Raw genomic sequence first — 20,888 nt, forward strand, 5'->3', positions numbered from 1 at the left:
GGAAAACACGTTCTTAGGTGGCCTTTGCCAGCAGAGGGTCCTTTAGCATTCTCTCTCTTTCTCTCTCTCTCTTTCTCTCTCTCTCTCTCTCTCTCTGGTTTTTAAGACAGGGTTTCTCTGTGTAGCCCAGGTTGTCCTGGAACTCACTCTGTAGACCAGGCTGGCCTCGAACTCACAGAGATCCGCCTGCTTCTGCCTCCCAAGCACTGGGATTAAAGGTGTGTGCCACCACCACCCAGCCAGCATTCTCTTTTTAAAGAAAAGTCTTTCAAATGAATTTCTACTTTTTTTACACCCTTCACCAGGTGAGATCTCGCCATCCAAACGCCTTAGCTCTTGTCCCAGTACAGAGTACAATGGCTCTGCTTCACTGGTGTTAACCGCTGTACCAACCACAACAGCACTGTCTGCTCATGCGTTGCCCACAGCTGTAAACCCACGCACGGTACTTTCCCTATCCTGCCGCTCAGCCTCCCCTTTGCCGCCGATTCTCCCTGGAAAGCTGGCTCAAAGCATGTCACACCTCTGCACTGCTGCCTGTGTCCTAGGCTGTCTTGAAAAAAAAAAAAAATCTCTCTGCCAAAGTTTCAGGACATGGGCAGAACATAGACAAATTCTTTGCCAGAACGCAACAGGGCTGCCTCTAGTCCAATTCCCAATAGTAACGTTCCCATATGAAACCTGATGCTGCCTTCAATTATCTATATTTCCGTCCGCAATTCTGGTCTTCTACGCTCCTACTACAGTTGTTCAGTTCTTCTTACAGCATCCCAGGGCTTGTCTAGCCTGCGTCTCCAAACTCTTCCACATTCCTCTTTTGTAAACCAGTTCTAAAGACCTAAGAAGCACAGAGGTTTAATCGCAGCAGTGATCCCTCTTCCTGGCACCAGTTATTTTAGTGTTACTTTTGCCTCTTTATGATGAAATACCTGACATAACAAGGGAGGAAAGACGTATTTCAGCTCACCGTCTCAGAGGGTTGCAGCCCATCATGTCCAGAAAGGCATGTGAGGGGCAGCGTACTTCATAGCAGAGGGAACGTGAGGCGGAGGCTGTTTTTACGCTGACAGACCAAGAAGCATAGCAATCAGGCTGGAATCAGGATCAGGAAAGTCCTTTCCTAGTCACCTATTTCACCAACCAGCACCCACTTCTTAAAGCTCTGTAGCTCTAAAAGTAGCCCTGCCAGCTGAGAGCTACACATTCAAAAACATGAATGAGCCTGTGGGGGAAATTCTCGGTTCAGTCATTCAAAAACATGAATGAGCCTGTGGGGGAAATTCTCAGTTCAGTCATTCACAAACATAAATGAGCCTGTGGGGGAAATTCTCCAATCCAGACTGAACAAATGGCACATGGCTGACCACAAACACACCATTAACCCCTATGATCCACTTTTGTCTTCTCGTCTCTTGTAGTTGACAACTGAACTGTGAAGCTCAGAGGCCTTTTCTTATGCGTCATTGCTTTTTGTTCCTACTCTAGAACCTGTCTGATAGCTAGTGAAACATAAACCTTAGTTGAATAATTGAACCAATGAATAACCGTGTACCCTTCCTTGGGTTTTCTCCACTCAAACAAAGAAACTGTTGACTTTGAGTTACAGGGGAGACAGAGGTAAAACCTTGCCAGCCACTCACAGTGGGCAGTCAGGTTCTAGCTGCTGTGTTTTGTGTTCCTATCTAAGATAGCAAAAATGTGTAAAGGCTCAGACAACACAATCACCCTTCCTTCCAGACTACAGGTACAAAGAAAGGAATTCATAATTATGTTTCAGAAGTACTGAAAAAACTGAGGTGTGCTTAGTAAAACTACAGTACAGTGAGGTAGAAGGCACATTGATGAGATTAGAACATAACTGTAGAGTCCTTTGCTACAAAACTCATTTAAAAATACTTGTGTGACAGGGCTCACAGTGATAATAGGTCAGGTCTTAGAGGAGGAGCCTTTCCTTGAGGGCTAGCCATGTTTAAGACCTCCCCAGTGCAGGACACTTGGTGGCTCTGACCTCCACGCTGCCTAGAGCAGTGGTAGATAGAATTCATAGATGAGAATTCAACTGGGATGACTCCATTAGGAACCTCAGCTCACGATACTTGTCCTTCTTCCAACTTTCTCTCTAATTCATACCCCAGGTTCTAGATTAAACATCACTTTCTAAGGGAACTCTTCTTTGAGTACTAAAACCAGGCCAAGTTCTCTTTTATTGTCCTACAGTTAACCATCAGAACACTTGCATAGTCTTAAAATTGTAAGGATGTTGCTTCATGATGGCTTTCCCTGCAAATGAATGAAGGGGCAGGAACCTTTAATGTAATTGACCTCGTCATGTTTCTGCCCCTTCATTCACTTACAAAATGAAACTTTATTATTGCCTATTGGGTGCCAGATGCTAAAGAACGTAACTGTGTGCAATATGGACCCAGTTTGTTGTTGTGTTGACTTTTCATTTGTACTGGTTGCCATCATCTTTCAAACTAGGAATGTTGGCAAGAAAGTAAAAACAGTCTTATTTGCATTTTTTTCAGAAACAACTATTACTAAGGACTTTTAAAACAATGAGAAAGGAGTTAAAATATTTGCTGGCTACAGATTTCTTTTTAAAAAGGAGAAATACACAAGTAAATGTTAACCAAATTGTAATAATTAAACAAAATAAACAAACAAAAAAGGTAGGATAGTGGTCTCAAACCTGCATCTTATAGCTTCTTTCAGAATTATTCTGAAGTAGTGGTTTCTATAGATATATTTTTATTAGAGGAGACAAAACATAGCATTGCATTGCAACTTAGGGAACTCCAACCTTTTTAAAAAGATCCACTCATTTTTTTAGACGTATTATACCACAACCTGAAGTGCACTCTTTGGTATTCAAGAACCTTAGCAAAAGAGATTAGCAGAAAAAAAAAAAGCAAATAAATACTACAGGGTACCATATCTAGTACATCAGTTTGGTTAAGGAAGTAACACAGAGGTCATATCAACAAGAAAAAGAAGCAACACTAAATGGCAGATTTCTCTGAAAGAAACAGTAGAATCCCATACTCCAGAATCTTTCCTTCTTATCTAATAACTACTTGTGTTTGGGGTTCTGAGAAGTGGGAGAGGAGAAAGCTGGATGGCTGAGGTTGAACCCTGGCGCAGACACGGCCAGCCGGGCTGTGAAATGGAAGCGTCGGTGGAGTCAGGTTCCTGAGCAGCTCAACAGTCAAATCTCAGACCCTATGCTAGCTACCGTACCCACGAGTTCGCAAACTAAAGCTGGCTACATCTCTGTGATCTAGAGAAGCAGCGGCGTAGGGTTCTAATCAACACAGCCAACCGTTTGGGCAACTTACGTGGAGAAAATCCTGCGTACAGGAACAACCAACACAGTTGTCGGACTAGCAACAAGTGGCACCTTTTCACACAAAGGTAAAGGGGTCCCCAAGAAAGAACAGGACTCCATGGCACAGACACCCATTACAAGTCCCCTTTGATACGTTTGCCCTTTTATAGAGCATGGCAGATCCCTAGGTCTCGGAATGTTTTGCCCCTGGTGAAGCTGTTTGGAGTTGGGGTTTCCTATTCTGTGTTAGTATCCAATTTTGAATGAACAATGCTCTCAGATGAGCTGAAAAGATGTACGTAGACGCCACCATTACAGTTTCCGAGCCCCTTCAGCACCCCCTCTGAAACCCACGAAAGTCGTACCTCGCTAATTATCTAGCCCGTAGAAAAATCAGTTTATCATCTTGATCAAAGCAAATTAGGAAGATCACGGCTGATTGGAATGTTAGTAAAATCTCCATACTTTCTCTTCCAGCCCGTTTCTCTCAGAAATAGGGCCTGTGTCAAATATGTAGGTATTTCCCACGGCCAGGCCAGACTCTGTTTCCAACAGGGTCTGCGGCTTGGACAATGGTTCTTACATAGACACTAAAGTCCTTTAGTTCAGTCATTGTGCTCAAAAAGAACTAGTAACCCCTTAGCTAGCATTTGATGAAACATCTAGATTTACATATTTCCTTAATTGCATTTTTGAATTGAGTGAGATTTATCTGACGAGAGTTAAATGCTTCCTTTATTCCCCTACCCAAGGCAAAATTCAACTCCATGCTCTCTAAAATAAGTGAGGTGGGGGGGTGTATGGAATCCTATTCAGTTCCCACCTGAACAAATTTTAGGGATTCAGCAAAGTGGGACAAGGGAGTTATATTACCAAGGACAGGAAAGATATATCTTTACCTTTTAAAGTGGAATGGCTAGTTTCTAAGGCTTTGGCTTGCTTGCCTCTTTCAAAAAAAGCCTATTTTGATTTTTTTTTTTTTAAATGAAGGCTATTCCTTGTTGATGAATTCCCCACAATCCATGGCTAAGAAGTTTCAAAATGATTGTCCTTCCTAATTTCTTCCCAACCTTTCTGCTATGAGGCTGTCCAGACTGGCAAGTTAGTTAAATTTTCATTATTTATTTACTATAAATTAACAGTAAATCTTACACTTAGCTCCATTTAAGCCTTCCTCTGCAGCTGCCCATTTGAGAAGTAAAATGGTTGCCTTCTTTCACTTCGGTGGGCACAATACAAAACACCCATTGAGCTCCCCTTTTATTGCAGCTGCCAATGCCCAGCCGACTTTTAACAAACCAACCAAGCGGAATCACAATGCAGCTGCAACATTTTACGGTATTTCTGTTGGGTTCTCTTTGGAGACTGAAGGTGTTAATTAGGAATCAAAGAACACAACCCTGCCAGCTTGCTTTCACCAGCCCTACCCTGGTCACTGCAGTTTTCAGAAGAAAAATAAATCTAATAAAGGGATAAAAATGTTGTTTGTCACACCAGCAGAGTGTACTTAAGACCCTTTGATCAAAAGCGTTTCATGTAGCCTTGTCAGATGGTCTGCAAATATTGTATTTTTTCCCCCCTTTTCTCCTTTATTCAGAGTTCTCTGAATTCATTTTCAGGCTGCCTGGAATTTAAAAAGTATGAACAGTCATGTAGGGGATTCTTTAGGGACAGAGTCTGGTCTCGTAGAGTAGATAGATTTGCTTCTTAGGGAAAAAAAAAATACATTCAACATTCCATCATGTCATAGCCTCACACCTCCTATTAGCTTATTTATGGTAATCTAACCATACTTTTTCCTGCTTAAAATATACACACATAACTGTCAGCATTATTTTATCGATATAATTCCCTCTCAGTCTTTAGGAGGGTCCCTCTTAACATGCGCAGAACTGAGTATTTTCCCAAGCATAAAAATCATATGCCACCTACAATGTCATTTTACCAAATACTTTGTCATTTTTTGAATGTAATTTCTTCATGCATCTTGAATAGCATGCTGTCACGCATAGCAGTGTGAAGCCATTATCTTTAATCTTCAGGTCAAAGTTAAAAGCCTAAAGTGAGTTGATGAAGTTCGCACTTCTGGGAATTAGACAAGCCTGCTAGCTTTTCTCAGCAAGAGGTTTAGCTCCTAGATGCACAAATCATCCCAAATCCATTAATCCTGCTAGAGAGAAGCAGAGAGAAGGTCAGCTTGTTGATTTAATGTTAATGAAATGAAGGGGCTCCTGAGGCTACCTATGGGGGGCCCTCTAAACTGTAAAACAAATAAAGTCATTTTAAGTCATGCTCCTTGCCTGCTTTCTGGCTGAGCTGGAGAAACGAGAGCGGGGTGAGTGTGCAGAAACCTCCGCTTTCCTATAATCCGGCTACACCTGCCTGGCCTCAGTCCCTACAAATGTCAGGCTGGCAGACTCCTAGAATGAGGGGCCTTCAGAGCAGTGCTCACATCTCTTATAGCACAGATGGAAAAATGGGGATGGAGGAAGACGTCTCAGTGCTGGAGGCTCTGTGGTTGATTGGTGGACCCGCTCAATCTGGAACCATGTTTTTTTTTTTTTTTTCCTTTTTAACTCTTCCCCTTGTTTCTATAAAATAAATACTGTCTTTGTTTTTGTATATCGAGATTCCCAAGGAAAATGTCTTAAAAGATAAATTGACTGAAGTTTGCTTTCTAAACTGAGTACCCAGCACCTCACTGGGCTGAAACGAACTCACAAGGTACCTTGGGTGAAGTGTGCAAACTTGGTTATTTTTGATTTCTTCTGTTTTTGAGACTGTTCTCATTATGGACCCAGGCTGGACTTGAACTTGGAACCCTTCTGCTTCAGCTCCCCTGCACCAAGTGCTAAGATTACGGATGTGAGTCACTATACCCAGGCTAACCCAGAGGACTTGAAATTTGGCTGGCGAGTTGAATTTGTCTTGGGGAGCTAAAAGACGTTTTGCTGTTTCACTCTTCCCTGCCCCAACCCCTAGATTATAAGTTCGTTTACTTATTGTATAGTCTGAGCTTTGAGATTCCCATATTAGTTTCTAGGGGGAGCTAACAAGCTGAGGACCACAGACCAAGGTATTTAATCTACTGCTCTCCACATTTGTTTGGAGATTTGATGCACCATGGTGTTATTGTCCAGCACCTTAGAGCATTCCGGTTGCTTTAGCATCCTGTACACAGAGCAACTTCCTTTATTTTTAATTTTTTTTTCTTCCTAAATGAGCCTTTTTGGTTTTGTTGTTCCATGTATAAATGAATCTTTCTTTGTGTCTCTGTCTCTCTGTCTCTCTGTCTCTCTCTCTCTCTCTCTCTCTCTCTCTCTCACACACACACACACACACACACACACACACACACACACACACACACACACACAGAGATTGAGATTGATTTTGACTGGTACCTAGGGATCCCAAGAAGGACCGAGTCTCCCGGTTGCCTGAAGCAGCTCCATAGCGGAGGGAGTGACTTGGGTCCCAGTTCAGCCCCAGTTGTTCTCGGGTGTCACTCTCCCTGTCTGGAACTTCACCTACCACACCTTGCAACTCCATTCCCTCTGATGGTCACTTTCTTCTTACCCCTCCTCTGCACCTGGGGCATTTTCTTTACTTTGGTAGCTCTCCTTCCAACTCTTCACTTGAAATTGTTTGGATTTCCATATCTTCTGCTCTTCTTTGCTCTGGTGTTTTTAAAAAAGCGAGTCTGACAGAATCCCCTTCTCTGATCAGGACTCCTGGCCAATGAGTAATAGAGGTGTGGCTGAAAGTTCTCTTGTTTGGCCTTGAAATTATAAAATAAATGAGCCTCCTGGTACATGACATCTTCAGCTGCTTGGGGGTTAAGAATTATCCTTTTAGGTGTAGGAAGACAGACGATGTCCCCTCTTGATTTTAGACCTGCTGACTGGATGTTGCTGGTCTGACAGAGGCTCATATCTTTTGCAGAGGGGTCCACATGTCAGGGGAGAATTTGCAATTCTGGGCCCTCAGTCCACTCTCAGAGGTAAAATGCTCACTGAGCTGTCAATTATCTTGGAGACTTTGCGACACCTCTACATCTACCTGCAAAAATAAAATGTCATCCAAAACATAGAGGCTTTTATCTGTTTAATACAAAGGATAAGAGATGAAAGGATATTTTCATTTCTAACAGATGCTGGTGATATCCAAATCATTTGAAGTTGCCCTTCAAATGCTGCTTTTCCTTGCTTTTCTTTACCTCCTAGGGACTCAACTACTAGTATTACTATTCTCTCCTTTTTAACGTTGTAAATTCTTATTTTTTATATTTATTTATTTTCGAGACAGGGTTTCTCTGTGTAGCTTTGCGCCTTTCCTGGAACTCACTTTGGAGACCAGGCTGGCCTTGAACTCACAGAGATCCACCTGGCTCTGCCTCCCAAGTGCTGGGATTAAAGGCGTGCGCCACCACCGCCCGGTGTAAATTTTTATTTAATGAAAATTCCATTTGTATAAACGTTTCAGGTCAAGTTATGTAACTATTTTAGGGAGTAAAAGAAGAGGCAATGTAGTGTGATCACTGTAATACCAGCAACAAAAACAATAGCATCTAGCATCCAAATCAGTGGTTCTCAGCCTTCCTAAGGCTTCGACCCTTTAATACAGCTACTCATGTTGTGGTGACCTCCAGTCATGAAATTCTTTCATTGCTACTTCACGACTGTACTTTTGCTAGTGTTGTGAACCATGATGTAAATATCTGACATGTGACTCCCCTGCCCGGGTCCGTGACCCACAGTTTGAGAACCATTGATCTAAAGACAGCTTCAGTGGGTCCGTGACCCACAGTTTGAGAACCATTGATCTAAAGACAGCTTCGGTGTGATGTGCAAATCATTTTGCCAATCTTCGAAACAACCCCATAAGGTAGATATTATTATGCTCAGTTTTCAGATGAAAGGTTGAGGCACAAAGTAGATGGCTGAAGTCGCTTAATATAGGCCTGTGATCATCGTCCAGAAATGGTCTTATCTCTGGGGTGGGAATAATAATAATAATAACGACTTTACTGTTGTTGGGAAGTCAAATGAGAAGCTAGGAATACATGTACGAGCAACACAGTCTGAGTATCTTTTCCTCTCTGTTTTGGTAATTTGTAGCACAAATCTTAAATGGTCTTATTAATAAAAACAAACCCAGGGCCTGGTATTGGGGTGAATGCTGGAAGATCAGAGAAGCAGAACAAGCCACAGCTACCTCACTTCACCAGTTCCTCAGCTGATCCTGTTTCCTCAGACTAGAAACCTCTGTGTCCTCATACGAATGGATCTCAGCTGAACTGCTGCTCAAAACCTAAAAGCTTAACCAGCTCTAGTTCCTTGTCCTCATGCCTTAAATACCTTTCTGCTTTCTGCCATCACATGGATTAAAGGCGTGAGTCACCATGCCTGGCTTTAAATTCACAGAGATCCGGATGGATCTCTGCCTCCCAAGTGATAGAATTAAAGGCATGTGTGCCACCATTTTCTGGCCTCTTTGTCTAGTGGCTGTTCTGTTCTCTGACCCCAGATAAGTTTATTAGGGTGCACAATATTTTGGGGAACACTATATCACCACAGTAGTTTACTAACAAGGCAATTTACAGTGTTTCGTGGAAAGAACCTCTTTGCCCGCCCAGCCTAAGGTTGCATCAGCAAGTTCACTCTCTGTTATATATTTATTTTGTGCCCCCTCTCCCTGCAAGGCAGCTTATTTATACCTTAAGTATGGACAAAAAAAAAAAGTCCTGTATAGAGTTTAGGTCAGTGGTTCTTGACTTATAGGTCACGACTCCTTGGGAGGTTGAACGACCCTTTCGCAGGGTCCCCTAAGACCATCAGAAAACATAGATATTTACATTACGATTCCTCACAGGAGTAAAATTACAGTTATGAAGTACCAATGAAAATAATTTTATGATTGGGGGTCACCATACCTGAGGAACTGTATTCAAGGGTCGCAGCATTAGGAAGAACCCCTGGTTTAGGGGAACAGGACCCTGCCTCATGAAAGAAAGCAGAGCTCTCTCTACCTTTGTGTGACCAAGTCATGTCCTCTTTGAAGTAACCCGGGAACAGACATACATGAGCAAGGGTTTTTTTTTTTTTTTTTAATCAAATGTGGTTTCTAATATGATGAAGCGGACAGAGCAGGGGACATCTGCTACAGGAAAGACAGTATCTCACAGTTTCCCAGATGAATGAGTACCACAGGCGACACATGGCCATGCAGACAAGCATCAAGGTCGGTAAAAGACAGGGAACAGCAAAGACGGATGGGCCCCGAGAGCCTTGATTGTGGTTCCCATTGGCAAGGCAAGGTGACATGGCTGAGGACTGTGGAAACAATGTCAGTGAGTTCTGAGGCAAAAAGTGAGGAGACCGGAAAGGGACGAGATGTCAGTGCTGAAAAAGAAAGAGAGTAGATGACAAGAAACATCCGGTCAAGGTAACGTCACAAACGGACTGTGAGTCACAGCAAACACATCCGACTGTTGTGAACAGAAAGTTGGGAGATTCCTGCTCTTTAGACGAAATCTGAGTGATTTTTGTTTGTTGTTTTGTTGTGCTCTACAGATTTTTAAAGACATCATATAGGGATATTTTAGCTGCTTCTACCCCTAGCCAAGATAAGATGATGTTAGAATTCAGGCACATGATTAGACACAAACACATATCATAGGATGTAAGCAACATGACACTTGGCATCACCTAGGCAACTAAGAGCTCAGATTTCATTTGAAGATTGGAGCAAAGTGGCATGGGGGTTTCAGGAGTCCTGGGTTCTGGGTCCACTTTTGCCAGCTGTATATTTTGAGGAACACAGTTTGCTGCTTCTGAACACAGGTTTTTTTTTTTTTTTTTTTTTTTTTTTTTTTGTCACTTGTGAAATGACAGTGTTGGATTCTCTGGCTTTCTATATCCTTCCTATTCTAAATTCCAGGGGTCACCATGGCTTTTGCCTCATTGAAATCCTCTACAACCCATCACAGCGATTTCAATCCAATCTACTTGTGTAGAGAGGGTAACGCTCTCACATAACGACCTCATTTCAGCTCTGCACTATATGATTTGGGCACAGCTTTGTCAGTATGGTGATTGGTGGATAAAATATTTTTTCAGGACTTTAAAAAGTTTTACATTTATTTATATATTTATGTATTGGGGAGGGGCATGCAGTACGCCTGTGGAGAGCCAGTTTTCTCCTTCCGCCCTATGAGTCTTAGGGTTTAAGCTCAGGTAGTCAGGCGTTGTGACAAGCTGAACCATCTTGCCACCATCCCCCCTTCTAGTTCTTTATAGAAATTTTCGTAAGCATAGTTGGCTGTGACTTTGAGCTCTGCATTGGTTTTTCTTAATAATTAACATAAATCTACCAATGTGAGCTGTTCCTTCCCAGTCTTTTTTGTCCTGGGATATTTCTACAGCTAAGGCAAACAGCTTCAAATGACCACATCAGTCACTTGGGCTCAGGACTGTATCCACCTAGCCCTTCTCACAGTGGTTAGACCCTGGGGAAAGGGATGTTTTGCTAGCAGGCCAGCAGCTGTAAGGAGGAAGGGGGATACTTGTTGCTAGTTAATCGTATCGCTAAACCTTTTGAGTTCTCCAAATGAGATAGGCTTACATCCTGGGAGAATCGGGCTTAACCGGGATTTCCTTTTGCTCTCCAAGCTTGAAGAATGAAAAACGAACTTGAACTTTTTGCTGTGTTCTGTTGTACAGAGTCCCAGAGAATAACAGCTGCTGGGCACAGAGGCTGTGGAAGATGGGAGATCACTCCAGGGAGAGCGATGGATGCAGCGTCGCCAAGGTAGAATCAAAGACCCCAATTTTGGTGCACTCAGAGTTAATATTTTAATCCCAAGGAGTTTTCTTTCTGCACTTATAAAGACCAGAGGTGGAGGACAAATGTCACAGATAAGGAAGATGCTGCCTTCTTGTCCTCCTCTGTCACTCATCATGAGTAAGGGATGGGGAAGGATACAGGGGTGTACCACCTAAGGACAATTGTCTGGGGGAATCCATTCACAGAGTCTCTCAGTTCAGTCAGCTTTCATAGCCTGTCTCCATAAGGAAGCTGGCCATTTCTCCTCTCTTGTCAACTTTTACTTGGTTTATTCTATGGGACAGTCGACAGTATAACTGTAGAAGAGGCCTGTTGCCAACTGCAGGCATGTTGGCTAAGGGACTCCTCATGACAGGAAATATGAAGAAAAACCAAAGATTTCTTATTTCTGACTTTACTAGAGGACTCCAAGTTTATTCTGAAAATTAATCAGACACGGTGAAGCAGATGTTTAGTGTGATGTCTGTATATAAAAGATGACTGAATAATGCAGTTCTTTCCACAGAAACTTGTATTTGGCTTTCATAATCAAAAGTTCTTTACTACGTATGTATATAGAAACAGGACAGTTCCTTTTATGTCTGTAGAGTTAAAGATCAATTGATTATATAACGGAATTCCTTCAAGCAAATGCCTCATAAGAAAATTTATTACCTAAAAATTTTAAGCACCATGTGGTGTTTTGTGTGTTGAACCAATAAACTCATTAAAATAACATCGAGTAAACCCAAACACAACACAATGAAAGTCCTAACAGAGCCCACATTAACCAACCAACTTTAAAATAATATCTTTGTTATGGACCAAGGTTAAAAATTCAGCAAATTCTTTATATTTTTTCCACTTGAGATCATGAGTGGTTTTCTACTTTCCTGAGGAATACACTTCGGTGGCTTTTTGATCAAAGCAAATGGACATCCCTGCCTCATTTAACTAACATTTCGAGGGGGTAAAAAGACAAATCTACGTACAGTTTTTTAAATGTAAAAATTGTTAGAGTCTGTGTTCAGTGTAGATTTTAGAATCTACACGTGTGTGTGTGTGTGTGTGTGTGTGTATGTGTGTATGTTGGGAAGGAGTGAGGTAAGGATGGAAAGGGGGCAGGGAGGAAACAAAGGAATTTGGCTGCAAAACTGAGTAATAGTTTGCACTACTTGGCTTCCAGTTGTGACAGATGAGCAACATGGGGGGAAGGCTGGGCTAACGAGGACCCGCTTGAGGGAAGCTTAATCTTGGTTGGCAGGCTGACTGGGAGGTCAGCTCGGAGCATGCCTTCTCAGCTGGAGGTAGGCTCCCTTTGCAGGACAACTGTCTTCTGCGGTCCAGCTTCTGAACTGAACTGCGGGTTCCTTCAGACAGGCAGCACCCCTGTCTGTCCCCTAAAAAGGGTCGTCCCTCCACTGCCATGCCCTGTCAATGGCCGTATGGATCATTTCCGCCAAGCAAGTAGCACAAAGGGAGGGGTTCCTTATTGGTATGTGAGGGTGTGTGTGTGTGTGTGTGTGTGTGTGTGTGTGTGTGTGTGTGTGTGTGGTGTGTGCGTGAGATCACTTTTCTTCCTTGTGGTGACAGTCCTTGTCTGCAGATGGAGCAAAATTCCTTCTGAAGGCAAGAGGGATAAAACAGATATGCATAAAGAAAAAGTGAAATACTTGAAAATTATTAATTGCTATATAATAATTTTAAATAACGTTTAATGTTGTTAATTACAAATTTAGGGCACAAGTCTCTTAGCATTCTAAGAGACTCTCGGGACTGTACCCCAATGTCTCCTGCATTTTCCAAACATAAGCACTTATTTATTGGGGGGACTTTTCTATTCTTTTTTTGTTTGTTTGTTTTTTCAAGACAAGGTTTCTCTGTGTAGCTTTGGTGCCTGTCCTGGATCTCGCTCTGTACACCAGCCTGGCCTGGAACTCACAGCGGTCCATCTGGCTCTACCTCCCAATTGCTGGGTTTAAAGGCGTGTGCCACCACTACGCAGCTAGTGGGGGGACTTTTATACTGAATATAATTATAGTGAAATTTTCAATCACTGGTTTTTTGGGTTGATGTTATAGCCACCAATTATTAACGTATGTCAGGTTTGCAACAGCAAATGAATTGAAAGCTTAAGGAAGTTAAACATGTACTTCAGGCAAGGCTCTTCGTCTTAAGGAGAAGATTGTCTCTAATGTAATGGGATTCTAGCTGGTTTGCAAGACCACGTCATGCTGATCTTTGCGGTAAACTGTATAATTATACTTTTGCCATCTATGTGAGAGAAATAGCTCCCTATTCTGAATCCTCTAAAGCCATCATGGGGCTTTTGTGACACCCATTCATCTTTATTTTGAGGATAAAAAAAAAAAAACACCTGTTTTTTTGAACCTTAACGCAGGTTCATAACGCTCACCTGAGAAATGATTTCAAAGAAAGCAGCTGCTTGATTCAACACACAGATCCAGCCACAGACACACACACACACATGTGACTGCTGCCTACCCACTAACTTATCAGTCTGTCAATCTTCACCATGGTCTTCAATGACTGCAGCTTACTCAGACTGGAGGACAAGACACATTCTTCTGAGGTAGTGAGGAAATGGACATGTACCTACTAAATTTATAACACTGGCCCTATACTATGCACCAGAATGCTCATTTTAGGGGGAGTGAAAAAAAAAACTGCACTTTGTTCTGGAAGTTCTTGAAGGGAGACTTCTGATATTAGTTAGAGCTTCATTAATTGTCTTCCTGGAAAGAAAAGTGTGCGCCGTCATCACGAGACATAACTATAAATTAGAAGTTGTTGCATCATGTAAGCTGTCTCTAATTTAATTGTATTTTAATTGGGACTGGTCAATCGTCACACACACACTTGTATACTACTCTTTTTCTGATCCTTTTTCACCACTGGGATTCCAGCAGCTAGCGCAGCCGATTATGTGAAGTTCAACATTGCAAATATTTGTTGAGTATTGATTAAAAGCCAAGCACTGATGTGAGCCTTGGATATGAAGTAGAAAACTTCCTTCCCTGCAGGAGCTGGCAGCCAAATAAGAAGTATCTACCAAAGGGCAGAAGTCATGTAATGGCATTCTGGAGTATTCCCCTCAGCCAAGGGGCATGCTTTCGCCATTATGGATTGATTCCTTTGTGTATATCAGAGTACATTTCAGTGTCTTCCACTCCAGGTGAACACATTGAGGATAGACTATACAGGGTATGAAGAAACATTCCTGCAGATGAAGCATCTTTTAAACAATCCCTGCACTAATATTAACCCCATTGAGAGTCTCTTCATGTGCTCAGTAGGTAATGTTATTTCATTTCAGAAATCAAACAGTTCTTGTTCTTTCTTCTACTTTCAAATAAGGCATCCCTACTGGGCTCAACCATTGTAACAGAAAAGTGCAACAGGGAGTGATGGGGGAAAATACATTTTTAAGACAGGACCCACTTATTCCCACATAACTTACGGATGACAAAACTAATACTGAACTATGAAAATTTAGTAGCTAGTTTTACATGATCACTTATGGACTCCCCTTTTCCAGAGCCACCGAGTCCCACTGGGCATCCAGTTAGTGAAAATAACATTAAATAAGCTAGTAAGTGGAAGCTGGAGATGAAAGCGTGGCGTGGGGAGAGGAACTCACAGGCAGATGTGAGTTCCAAGAAAATTCCGCTACGTTTACCAACAGCAAGAGTATGAGGTGAGCGGCTTGCTTTGTTCCATCTGAAATTCATCAGTGTGGCTTTAGTGCTTGTCCAGGTCATCTTCCTGATACAAAACAAGACTCTTCAAGGAAAACATTGCAGTGGGCATGAGCAAATGGAATACTGAAAGGAATTTGCCTGCTTGTGAAGACTTCAATTTTTCAGAAATATCAGCTGGAGGAGATATTTACATGGAAACAACTTAGCTTTATTCTAACTTTATGTGAATATTTGAACAAAATAAAACTTAATGGAATTGCTCAAGGTAGAGTTTACCATAGTTTTTCATTTATGTACCATGGCATGTGCTTTAGGCTAACTGGAAGCATAGTTCAACGTACTGTTAAAATTACTTAAATACTTCAATTTGATAGAATATGAAGTATTTTATTAAGGTAAATCAGAATTAGGTATCAGCTCAAAACTAAATATTCTGTAACCTATTTCATTTTGATAGTTTTATGGGATTGCTTACTCCATGTTATTTTTTATGCTTTTGGCAGTTCAATACTTTGGAAATTAAAAAGCGATCAACTAGCTCAAGTTAAAAACTGAGTTGTGAGAAGTCAGACAAATTTTGTGTTTCTGAACTTCCTTAGGCATATTCCAGGGTGAATATTGCCATTGAGACTTTGTTTCTTCATTCCTTTCTCCTAATATGCATGATGGCTACATCTTTAGTACCCCTTTACTTAGCACAAAATGCAGACAGAAAGAACCCAGAGATCATGTTATTCTATGTACACATTTACTGAAGCTTTACAAACTCTGTCATATACATACTGGACATACTCTTTAACATATTCTGAATTTATATTATAAAACTGTCTGCATCATAACTTACCATTTAAAAAGTATCTAGATTTAGTCAATTAGCATCGATAGTTGCTACCATAACAAAATCTCTACTGGACCCCCAGTCCCCAGGATGGAAAAGGGAGAACTTCATTACAATATGGAAAAGTTATGGCTGTTCTATTTTAAACAAAATGTAAATAACTGCATGTGCCAAAACAAACGGTATACATGTTGCACTGATCTAAATTGGAAGACATACCTATTAAGCCTTTTGGAACCATTTCTAAAGGACAAACATTTTCTTTTGCTTCAAAACACTCGTCTTTGTCTGAGGAGAATCAGAAATGTAGTACCACACAATTTTTGAAGAAGATTCTAAAACGTTTTTTTTTTTCTCTTTAATTTTGAAACTGCATCTTAAGTGCTTAGCCATGTAAAAGCCTAGACCTGTACATGATATTGTGGAGATTTTCTGATTATTTCTTAGAAACACTAGTTTTATTAATTATGCATAGAATTAAATTTCGTTTCAAAATGCCATACGGAGGAGCAACCCAACTGCGTCAAATAGAAATGTTCTTTTGACTCACTTTGTCCATACAGCCTGCATTTGCTAGTGGACGAAATGTTCATGCTGTTAGGCATCAACAAGGAATGGTTTAGTTTTCATTTAGAAGTAAAAGAGCTACTGTGGGCTAGCGAGGAAAAGCAACTAACTATATTAATTAAGCTGCTTGTTGGGCCTGAGTTTTCTACCTGGGTGCCGCAGTAACTAGATGAAGGACACATAAACGAGCACACGGAAGTTTACTTTTATGACCCTCTTCGAAAAACTGCCACCATATGCTCTAAAATAACTCAGCATAATAAGATGAGATGCTCGACCCACACTGCCTCTCACTGATCACCGATGAGATGAATTAAGCACACTGTACACGATTATTGTCTACTTCATGTATTAACTTCTCTGTGGGCCTGACTTTCTGCAGAGTGAACCTTATTGGCCCATAAGCAAGTGGGAATGGATAAGGGGTGAATCGGTCAGTGGAGAGGAGGGAGAGAGAGAAGAGAGTCGAAAGAGAAATTTTCAATTTCCAGTGATGTTCAGTGGTCCAGCTCTGGGGAGGAATGCAGGCTTAATGTGATGGTAGAGGCTGCCCTCGGACTTACGTTCTCTGGGAAGAGAGGTTATAAAATGGTGCATAAATTGCTTGTGCCTTGTATAAAAGAGGGTTAGGAAACTTTTATCTGTAAGGATTTTTAGTCAGCTATCTGATTGTGGCAAATCTATCTGGCAAGTGTTTACAGCTGTAACTTGCCACCCAATCTGTTTGAAGGAAACAAAACACTTGTTCTTTATGGGGAGATAACATTTTGACTAAATAAATGGTGATACCATACTGCAAACAGTAAAAGGTAGTCTTCTACGCCACCTACATACATATCTTGGCACACTTAATTACTACTGTGCACCAGGGCAGTGAGATCATAATTTTAACACTCCCTTTCAAATGTTTCAAAGTTTTCATTTTCAAAACAAGAAGAATCAAGAAACCACATGCTTATTTACTTGAATACGAGTAAATAAAAATTCCCCTTTTACCTGTGGGTCACACCCCGTTACCAAACCTCTGTCTCCAAAAAGTATTTGCATTACGATTCCTAACAGTAGCAAACTTACAGTTATGAAGTAGCAATAAAAACAATTTTATAAAAAAATAGTGTTATGGTTGGGGGTCACCACAACATGAGGAACTGTATCAAAGGGTCACAGCATTAGGAATTGAGAACCACTGGATTAGGACTCCATAGCCAAGGCAGAAATGTTCAGGTAATACTAGGGGGAACCAAAAGAGGGCATCGTTCACTCCTAAGTCTGTACAGGAGACCCCTGAGTTGTCAAACAGAAAACCCAAATCTTCAACCCAGGGTGAAGAGCATGCCACTGCTGCTGGCATTTTGTGCCCAGAAGGAGAAAAAAAAAAAAAGAAAAAGAAAGGAAATCACATGAAGAACAGGCAGGTTCTTCACAGTTGGGACGGCTGGCTACATTCAGCATTCATCTCTCCAGAAACAGGAGGCCAGAGACAGGTCTACCACTTTTTACAGACACTCGGAGTTTAATGTTTCAGAAGGCACAGACAGTCCTTTTGCTTAGATCAGGGCACAGAATGTCATGCAATAGCATGAGAATACAACAGCGAATGCCCTTCCTAACAGCATCTTAACTTCCAGAGGTTGTCTATAGTGAGGGACAGAAGGCAGAAGCTGGTAGATGGCTGTAACCCCTGAGATGAGAAGGACGCAATTAAATACATTGGAGGTATATGGGAAATAGCATAAAAATAATTTTTAGGCTTTTAGTAACATAAGCCTAACAAATGTTCATTCCTTCAAGTGGGAGAAAAAAGTAACCCGACACTTCATCAACTTGTTTTCCCATTTTATAATGGATGCTTGTTTTTCAATAGGTATGTATTTGGAATGTGTATGAGGGGTTGCTCACTGCACACGCCTGTCGTCAAATGTCCTTAGGGGTGGGGGGAAGAATAGTCTCTAAAGAGAAATCTCCCAACTGAACTCAGAAACGAGCTATACTGGAGAACACATTATCCTCGAATCACTGAGAGTAGCTGTTAAACGAGGGAAGCTGGGGGAAGGGAAGTGTGCTGAACTCCGTGGTAAGACAGCTGTTCGGAGGGAAACGTAAATTCTGAGAGAATGATTGTTTCCCAGAGTAGAATTCCATCCCTTAAAAAAAAAAAATTATCACTACATGTAATGAGTTCAATTGAAGGGAAACCTGTCGGGGGTTGGGGGGCGAGCATTTTATATCCCACCCAGGTAAAGAAGAGTGACCCGAACAGTTTCATGAAACACGGAGGTGCCTCCTATCCACCCCACCGGAAATCTAGGAGGCTGGTCTTTTCCTTCAGACGCCAGTATCAAAACAGGTTGAACAATATTTTCTGTTGCTCATTGTCTCCAGAAAAGCGGTGCCTAGCGGGGGAACATTGTGCAAGCCTCGTGTTTCTTTCCTCAAAACTACTAACCAGAGGGAAAAACGAACTCACAAACATTTCAGCCGGCCCCTGCCAAGGTACATCAGAGAAAGCCGAAACTGGGAATACAGGGTTTGGGAGAGGTTCAGCGAAATGTCTTGATTTAAAAAAAATTCAAGCCCACAAATTTCACCTCGTAGTTAGGAGGTCGGGTTAGCCCAAGGTGGCCTCGACACTGGTCTCTGGGCCCCAAGGAACAGAGCTCCAGATTAGGAGGGGAGAGTTGGGAGGAGTACTTATCTTGGTCCCACAGAGCTGGGTTGCTTCTGAGTCACCTCATCTACCCCACCACCTGTTACCCTCCTGTCTGGGCTTCTCAGAGATCACATTATAAAGGAGCCAAAGCCGCCGCCTTTCCATGATCCGGGGTTTGGATGCAGGAGCAGGGGCAGAAAAGCTGGGAGGATTCCCCAGGGCTGATCGAAAACTCCAGGTCCCCCTTTGGATGTCTGCGGCGCCCCTGTTTACCCGCCCGGCTGCCTTCAGCCCACTTCCCTTTGCTGCCGCGGGGGGAGGAGATGGTTAAAGATTACAATGTGGCCACCGGCACTTCAAAGGGCGGTTCGGCCAGCCAAAGGTAAAGATAACGTTCTGGCAGCTCTAATCGGGGTTTGTGGTTGCCACATTTTAATCACTTTGTTTAAAAAAAAAGAAAAAAAAAAGAAAAGAAAAAGGTTACATCACACTCTGATGCCCGGGATGCAAAGTAGACCGCCCCCCTCCCCACCCCGGGGGTGGGGTGGGGTGGGGGTTGGAGAAGTTGGGTTTCTCTTGCAGGGAAAGTTTTATAGCCCTGACGCAGCGGTCGCGGCCGTGTGCTGTAGGGCAGCGTGCTCTTGGGGTCCAGGTTCCTGAGCACAAATCCCCACATTAGGAGGGACTGGTCCTGCGACCTGCCAGGTGCTGCTGCACTGGGAAGCTGCTTGCGCGCACCAGCTCTTAGCCCGGGTGCGCTTCAAGCGGCTTCTCCTAGGGTACAGAAAACCAGGAGAGGCTCTGTCAGAGACACGTGCCTTTCTCTGGAGGCCGAAACAGGTCTGTCTGGTCAGGATGCCCTTGGCAAGCTCACCCGACCCCTCCAGAGCAGGCGTGCTCCGGGGAGCCCCAGCCTTGGCTCCCTCCAGCCCCCCCAGGCCCCCCCAGCCCCCTTTAGCCCCCGGTTCGCAGCAAGGCGGAGGGGTACACTTACAGGTAGGAGGTGAAGACGCTGAGGTTGGAGGGCAGCTCGGAGAGCCCCAGGTCCGAGCAGTCCACCCTGAGCAGCATCCTGCCATCCAGGTCACACTGACAGTGTGACGGGCAGCCCCGCGGCAGCGTGTCCGGCCTCGGCGGGCTGCCGGCGGCTACCAGCTGCAGCAGCGCCGGCAAGGACAGGAGCATGCTGCGGACGCGGGAGGTGTCCATGGTGCCCGAGGCTGGGAGCTGCGAGCCGGAAGCCTGTAGAGGGCAGCGCCGGGGCTGATGCAGACCGAGGCGCGCCGGGAGCCTCTCCACGGGCTTCTGCAGTTCACCGGGGCGTCTGTAACCCCGGTGGCTTCTGCAGCTAGGCGGGCGTCTGCCGGGTCGGAGCTCCGGTGGGGACCGCGCAGCGCGCTGTGGCCACGCCGGCCTCGGGACTCTCGCTGCAGTCGCCGCAGTGGCTGGCCGTAAGCGTTGTTGCTGCTGCAGGCGGTCTGAGCTGTGTGCAGCAGCATCTCCGCTCGCACGCTCCTTTTTTAAAGCGCTCCAGCCAAATTGCGCGCCCAGTGACGTCAGCGCAGCCCTGCTTTCCAGGCACCCCCTGAGCCCGGCCTCGCTTTCCCTCCGCCCTCCCACCCCCTCTCCTTTTCCCTGGACCCGGCTGCGCGGCGGCTGGCAGCGTTAAGTCTTGGCGAGTGCTGGGCGCTCCAACTGCGCCTCCGAGGGGGTGGGTTCCAGCACTCAGCGTCACGGACCCGGGCAGGGGACCCCCACCTGCACCCACCCTCTACAGTTCTTGGGCACCGGCAACCGAGATGTGAGAGCTGAGGGGGGGGGGGGAACCTGCTTCAGAAAAACATAAGCAGACATTTGGGGACCGAAAGATAGATAACGCAGGCTTCTTCCAAGTCCATGTCAGATAACCGGAGGGATGCACGCAGTGCTTTTGAAAAAAAAAAAAAAAAGACCAAA

At 43.5% G+C, this 20,888-nt stretch overlaps 1 protein-coding gene across 1 annotated transcript in view; it reads right to left on the reverse strand.

Moving 5' to 3' along the window:
- Positions 1-20,483, reverse strand: part of Lgr5 (leucine rich repeat containing G protein-coupled receptor 5) — a 136,805-nt gene extending 116,322 nt beyond the window's left edge. The window contains exon 1 of the mRNA XM_052753403.1: positions 19,927-20,483. Coding sequence (XP_052609363.1) covers positions 19,927-20,141 — 215 coding nt within the window. The 5' untranslated portion in view covers positions 20,142-20,483. The remainder of the gene's footprint in view (positions 1-19,926) is intronic.
- Between the last annotated feature and the right edge of the window lie 405 nt (positions 20,484-20,888).

Source organism: Peromyscus californicus, unplaced genomic scaffold, assembly GCF_007827085.1.
Source record: "Peromyscus californicus insignis strain IS unplaced genomic scaffold, ASM782708v3 Scaffold_24__1_contigs__length_46423439, whole genome shotgun sequence".
NCBI classification, from domain to species: Eukaryota; Metazoa; Chordata; class Mammalia; order Rodentia; family Cricetidae; genus Peromyscus; species Peromyscus californicus.